The sequence below is a fragment of the Megalops cyprinoides genome, chromosome 12, assembly GCF_013368585.1.
Source record: "Megalops cyprinoides isolate fMegCyp1 chromosome 12, fMegCyp1.pri, whole genome shotgun sequence".
Lineage (NCBI taxonomy): Eukaryota > Metazoa > Chordata > Actinopteri > Elopiformes > Megalopidae > Megalops > Megalops cyprinoides.
Window position 1 is genome coordinate 16,671,257 of NC_050594.1, and position 7,168 is coordinate 16,678,424.

Genomic DNA, 7,168 nt, shown 5'->3' on the forward strand with positions numbered 1-7,168 from the left:
ATCGGCTCGCTTCCCTTTTAAAGAGACCAGCCGCTTTCTTAATATAGCAATCCAATAGGAGCGAACAAGGTGAGGTCACTGTTTCATGACGAAGAGTTGATTGGCTCCACGATATTACTTCTACAGAAAGAGGAGGAGTTTAGGACACTCACCACGAGGACTTGTACACTGTCTAGGGATGAGCGCACGACCACGAACTGTGGTAAATGGTGAGTGTTAGAATTGTGGGATTTGTAGTCTCTAAATAGGAGCCTGAAGAACTGTAATTTTTTTTTGTCCTTTCTTTTTCTTTTTTTGTTTCTCCTTTGAGTTCTCGCTGTAGTTTTCCCTAAATGTTAGATTACTGTCCCGATCATTGCTGGCTCAATTCAACCTTATGTCTTGTGTACGTCTGGTGGTTTAAAATCAGATCAAGTTAACTCTATGTGAGCTTCTCTTGGTAGTGAAAGTAATAACCCTCCCCATATTTCATAAACCGAGATTTATTTAGTAGGGAATTTATTTATTTAGATTGGGAATTTTCTCTTTTTTGTTTTCTTGTAGCACCTCCTGAATCCATGCAAACGGGTTTGGGAAAAAAAGAAGAAAAAAACAATGTGTATAACAGCCTGTCACAGTGACGCCATTCTCACAGCTGTCTCAGCATGAGAAAGGGAGGAAAACAATTAGTCACACACTGTTGATTGTCTCAAAAGAGCATTGCCCTGTATTGTTGCTCAAAGGTGTGTACCGTGTGGTCCACACAGAAACGCAAGGGTAATCCCTGGGTGTATACTCCAGTATTGCTTTGCTTATAGCCAAGTCCTTTTGAACTATTATCATTTATTAACTTATTATTTATTCCTTTTTTATTGTTTCAAGGTGTTAGCACCAAGCAAACAAGTCGTTAAGGACAATGTGAACAAAATTCGCAATGTTATGAGGATGTCAAAGTATTACTGAATATCAGATTGATTTACAGGGGTTGTATTCATCTTTGATAGAGAGCAGCAGTTTATTAATCATGATTGTTAGTCTATGTGGAGTTGTGTTTCAGAATGTTGGACCTTCAACCTGAGTTCAACCTGGTTCAAATTCTGGGTGGAAACAGTACTGGTTTAAACACGAGTTTCTTAAATTGATCACAAAATTGAAAAATTGACAGGGTGTCCCTGAGGCTAAAACAGATTTGTGTGTTTCACTCTCATCAGACTGTTATGAGTTGAATGTATCAGTTTCATTGCGTCATTTGTCACAGAATGATAACTGAATAACAATGACAACTGTGGCAACAAAACTTTGGTTACATTGTCCACCCTGATGCAACCCGCATCTTACTCTGCAACAGGTAAAACAGGAAAGGTTTGGGTGGATTGAGGCATGCCCGCGAGAATATACCAATTTCATAACCAAGAGAGCTATTTCATGTAAACACTTCAGACGCTGGCTGAGATGTTACAAATGTGGCTGATGGTAAAACCACACTATTCATGGTCATTCATGCCTCTACCAATCAGATATTGATATAGCATAGGAGGAGACATGCGTACACAGAGTTTGTAATATTTTATTTACTTATTTTATAAATATGTATACATATAAATATAAATATTTACTTATACTTTGTTTGGAAACAAAGCACCGTTAGGGATAGATATAATCCCAAAGAGTACTGTGAATATATATGTATAGTCATGCCACTACAGTAATGAAATGACACAGAACAGTCTGTAACAGAGTGTACTGTAAAACTACTCACAGAACAAACAAGCTTTGAAATGGAAAATTCCATCAAACATTTGCCTTGTGAGCTCGTCATCTACCCAACAGACATTCTGTACTATTAATTTCTTTTATGAGTTTTGAGAAATGATGATGAAACATTGTTTTATAGGCTTGGATTACATTCATAGTTTTGTAAAACAGCAGTTTTATATTAATACATGCTCCAGAGAGTATTGTTGTGTTTGAATATTATTAAAAATAACCAATCAGCTATTGAAAAAAATGTGTTTCTAGGAAGATTATTTCAGGGGGTACACACAGACACATGTACAAATGGCCAACAACACAAGAATTGTTCCTTAATACCAAATTTTAAGTGTTTTATTTTTATTTTGTTATGTTTTATGAGTTACATATAAATTTCAATTTGGACTTTCACACCAATTATAAGCAATGGAAAGGAATCAGGTGGGTTGGGGGTCCGAAAGGGGTTGGGGGGGGGGGGGGGTATCATAAGTTCTTTTGGGTTGGAGCAACCTCAAGAAAGAGCTGAAGGAAGAGTGTGACTTTGTCCAGTATCCCAGGGCACATCTTGAAGTGGATGAAGGGTATGTAGATCACGATGCCGCTGAGGATGAAAAGGGTGACATACAGATACTCGATCTGGGGGTCATCAACGATGGGTGCCAAGACCAGGAAGATGGCGGCCATAAGGACCAGGATGGGAATGAGAATTGGAACCTGGAGGGATCGTGCTGGAGGTTAAGGACTGCAGTGGTTCTGGTTTATCTTTGGTCAGTAACATGAGCAGCTAATTCCAATCTGAAAACATAAATTTTCTCAATTTACCTATCAAGGCATCATGCTCTAAGAGGAACTAGGCAATAATTTAAATGCAGTATATTAACTTCAAACTTCTGTCCACAAGAGCAACACATGAAAACCACATGTGTTTCCTTATGCTGCCCCCTAGTGTTTTAGATTGTGTGAGGCAACACTTCTGAAGTAATATTTTCCAAGAGGTCCCTTAAAAGCTCAGTCTAAAAGGCAGGTGTGTCCACCAGCTTCCAGAATAACATTAGGGAATCCTCAGTCGTTGCCTCTTTCTAACTTAACCTTTTTCAGTTGCCTCCAATTATTCCCCTTTATTTGAATTTTGCTATGTTTCTTGTGTATTGTTGTATTGTATTTAGGTATTATACTTTAGGTGTGATAGACATATGTGAATGCTTATCATTTAGTACTTACAATTTTTTTAGATATAAGCAGTGTGTAAAAGGAAGAAAATCTATTCATTGCATTCCAGGGGAAAAAAAGTCTGTGAAACGGCTGTTTAGGAATCAATGCATGAATTTGATCATTCATTATACACAATTCTACCAGACTCACCCCACTTTGCTCTCACCTTGTAAGGCCTGGGAAGTTCTGGCTTCTTTATTTTAAGGTAGAGAAGTCCAGAGAGAGTAATTCCATAGAAAAACCATGCAGTAAAACTGAAACATAACATGATGTCAATTGCATTAAAAGCTTATCAGTTACCACAGTACCCCTCTCTTGACCATACAGAAATAAAGCAATTGCAGCAATTCACACAAACCAGGAATGCATCTGCCTGGTGTTTAATCTTTAATATCTGCTCAGTGCAGAACGACCTGCTAAGAATGTTTTCTGATTAGGTTGTTTTTACCACGTGAAAGTTTACATTGTCTGTGCTACTCCTGACTTCTTTTTGCTGCCTCCTAAGCTGTTTCTAGAGCAGAAAAATATGATTATGATCACTAGCCAGAAGTGCATTCTGTATGTGATACAGATGTTTGTGACAATACGGCCCAAAACACTGTTTAGCAATTAGTGACTGTGTGAGGTCAATCAAAATGTAATCAAAGGTACCATACCAACAGTAATCAGGGGCAATGGAAATTGACCACATGCCACCACCCACACAGAATTGGGCACTGGAGATTGATTGTTTCTTTTTTTCTCTCTCTCTCTCAGCATTTCTTCCTTGTCATGACTGTACTGGACTGGAATGGATATTTTTATACAGAAGCTGTACTTTCTAATCCAGGGGAAATGGCTGAGCTGTGAGAACATGGACTTGTCACGTATGGAATAAATGTGGGAGCTGAGCACAGGATTATTTACAGGCTGTATTTCAACACCTGTAGTCTGTGCCTAATAGGCTTAACATCACATTGGGTTATCTGAGGACCTGTTTGCATTGAGAAAAATGGGCTTCTTTCTCAATATATTTGTTTCGTCCTTGTGGCTTCTCTGGTTAGCTAATTTCACATTACACTAACTTTTACTGACACAACAGAGTTAATATAATAAGTGATAGCAGCAAGACAGCAGAGATAACAGTCACTGAAGGGTCATAGGCACTCCAACTGATTGCTGTAGTTCTAATTATTTACAAAAGGCCAATAAAAAGTTACTTTTCCTGTTTCTGTCTGGCAAAGAGTTATACAAATGTTTAAGGACATATACCGTTTAGGTGATGAAACCACACCTATGTACTTCTCTAGAAAAATTTGAGTACATATAAAGTGTATTGCATCTTTGCAATACATCCATTATACCTGTTGCATCACCTATTCTGACTATACACGAGATCACTTAGCTATGTTATTTCCTTCCATGATTTCTGGTATCACTGTTATGCTGATGGCACACTGCTGTTTCTCTTTTTTCTCCCATCTGATACTCAGGCCTCATCAACTATCTTACCAAGCTGACATGTCATTGTGGATGTCTGATCATCACCTGAAGCTCAACTTGGTTAAGAACGAGCTTCTGTATGTCCCAGCTAAATCCTCTCCTTTCCCATACCTCACCAATACCCCATAACACACTACAGTGTCAGACTTCTGGTGCCACATATGTGTGTCATATATGGAGTGCTGAGCAGGGCGCAGTGAGCACCTGAAGAAGTTGACAATACTCTGGAAGTCTCCAGGGATCAGCACTATAAGGGAGATGGCTGTGGTGAAGATGAGAGCTGGTGACGGGGTTAGATGCCGAACATGAGCCATAGACAGGATATCAGGCTGAAAGAGAACAAAAACCCAGCCACAGGACAGGTGGCCAGCATGGAGGGGAGAGGTCTGAGGTTTGAGCCCACAGATCCTTTCTTTCATCCTGTGTTGATACATGACTATCATTACCCCAGCCATGGCGACTACTACTATTACCCTCACAATGGATTATGTCCCTACGGCACCCTACCCCAAAGGTTTCTGGGATGGAAAGAATCAGGAAGGAAGTACATTTAAAATGCATCTCCGCACACGTGCATTTGACAGAATTCACATCTTGGCTTAAAATAGCATTCTGTTCTTCCAGGCTTCCAGTTTCATATGCATGTAACAGGAAGAAGGTCTCACCATGTGGCCTTCTCTGGCTGCCACAAAGCACACTCGCCCACCACTGAAGAACGTCCCGTTCAAGGACCCAAAAGCAGACATTGCCGCAGCCACAGACATTACCCATCCCCAGCTTCCCAGGACCTTGTTCCTGTCACCAAGGAAAAAGGGGTTAGCCAACCCCTCATGCCACAAGGAAGTAAAAATTCAGTAGGGCAAAAGCATGTTGCAGCAGCCCAGTGAAAAAGCCAGCTTTCCCTCATGGCACAGGGTGACAAATATGGTGGTCAGGGGAACGTACAAGTGGTCAGGCTGTCACAAATTTGAAAGCATGGGAAAGATTTGGCAGCTGCATTTGTTAACAGGATAGTTCTCCTGAAATGGCTCAGTAAAATTCACCTGTACAAATGGATAACATGTGTAAGAAAGGTATAACACCTTGAATAAGTGATTCTCTGTCAGAGCAAATAGACAATTTATCATAACACAGTGCACTGCAACTGAGTCTTCTTTTTTATTGAAGCAACACATATCAATTAACACCACTGATGTCATTTTATGCATATATTGTAGTGTACTGTAAAGAGTTACACATAAATATATTTTAAAATACATTGGGCCAGCCCTCTGTCATTTGCTAGTTATGTTCTTACCCCCAGGTGACAGCTACAGCAGTGGATGACATCATTTCCCGGGGTGTCAGGGCAGCCAGGTAGCTCACGTTGACCAGCAGATAAAGCACTGTCACCATGGGGATGGCAATCATCACTGCTCTGGGCAGATTCACCTGAGAGAATACTGACCATTGATGGAAGCACATTCCACAGGAAAAGAAGACCAACCATGAAGAAACATGGAAGAAACTTCCCATTTCCCAAACTGCACACTCTAACTCATAATTTTTATTATTTAGTGTGAAAAATAGTCACCATTCTAAAATTACCCTAGCATTATTGTATAAGCAAAGGTTTTCTTAAGAGAAGAAAAAAGATGGCTCCAAATTTTCATTAGAAGATGTATTAAAGACTGATTAGTTTGATTAGTTTTTTATATAGTTTTAAATTAGAGGTGATGGACTAATTAACAAACATTGCTTATACATGCTCATTGATCCTTGTTAATACTGTTACTGAATTCTTTTGCTTTTAGAAAAAATACATTGCTTAAAGCTATTACTTCTATAAGAAATACTTCTTGGAAAATCCACTGCATATATTTATTTGATTGTAGTAAAATAAGGAGTTGTTTTGCAAATTTAATAAGTGGTGTAGTATTTAGTCTGTAAGACTCCCAGAATGTAAGAAATATTACAGGTCGCTTAAGGTTCTTATCTCCTTTGTTTCATAATAATGTTAAACATGACAGAAAATTTTCTGCCTCAAAAGTGATCTTACCTCTGGTTTTTTGACCTCCTCAGTCACATAGTTCAAATTGTACCACCCAGCAAAGGACCAGAGACCCTGGTAAAAGGCCATACCTATGGGATTCAGTCCCAAACGTGTGCCTTCAAAAGCATTATTGATGCCTCCAGAGGGGCCATCTGCAAGTACCACTATTCCTCCAAAAACTATGACCAGGAGGCCCAACACTTTCGCAACCATGAAGACCACCTGGATGGACATTGTGAGGCGGACATTCAGAATGTTAGCTATTGACACCACTAGTATGCATATGGCAGCAATACACTTGACCACTAGCAGAGGCGGGGTGCAGTCCTGGTAGATGGGAGCAACAGCGTACTCTGCAAAGCTTAAGGACATTGCTGCAATGCTGGCTGGCCTCATGACCAACAAGAAGGTGAATGCCACAAAGAAGGCTGGCAGTTTGCCATAGATGCGTAGGATGTAGATGAAATCTCCTCCAGACTCCTTGATGATGGTTCCAAGCTCAGCGTAGGAAAGTGCCCCCAGCATAGCTATCAAACCACACAACATCCAGATCACAAGGCTTGCGCCTGGGCTTCCAATGTTGGACAGCACAGACTGAGGAGACATGAAGATCCCAGACCCAATCATGGTGCCACCAATAAGGGACACAGCACTTGCCAAACCCAACTCTTGTTTCAGTTTGAGTTTCTCCGTTTTTCCGTCATTCATGTC

At 40.1% G+C, this 7,168-nt stretch overlaps 1 protein-coding gene across 1 annotated transcript; it reads right to left on the reverse strand.

Moving 5' to 3' along the window:
* Positions 1-2,214: 2,214 nt before the first annotated feature.
* On the reverse strand, positions 2,215-7,168 carry LOC118787459 (b(0,+)-type amino acid transporter 1-like). Its single transcript, XM_036543029.1, has 6 exons — positions 6,464-7,168; positions 5,723-5,856; positions 5,091-5,220; positions 4,630-4,754; positions 3,110-3,197; positions 2,215-2,445 (listed from the first exon to the last, which is right to left on the reverse strand). Exons 1-6 carry the CDS (start codon positions 7,163-7,165, stop codon positions 2,215-2,217), a joined length of 1,410 nt encoding a protein of 469 aa, XP_036398922.1. The 5' UTR covers positions 7,166-7,168.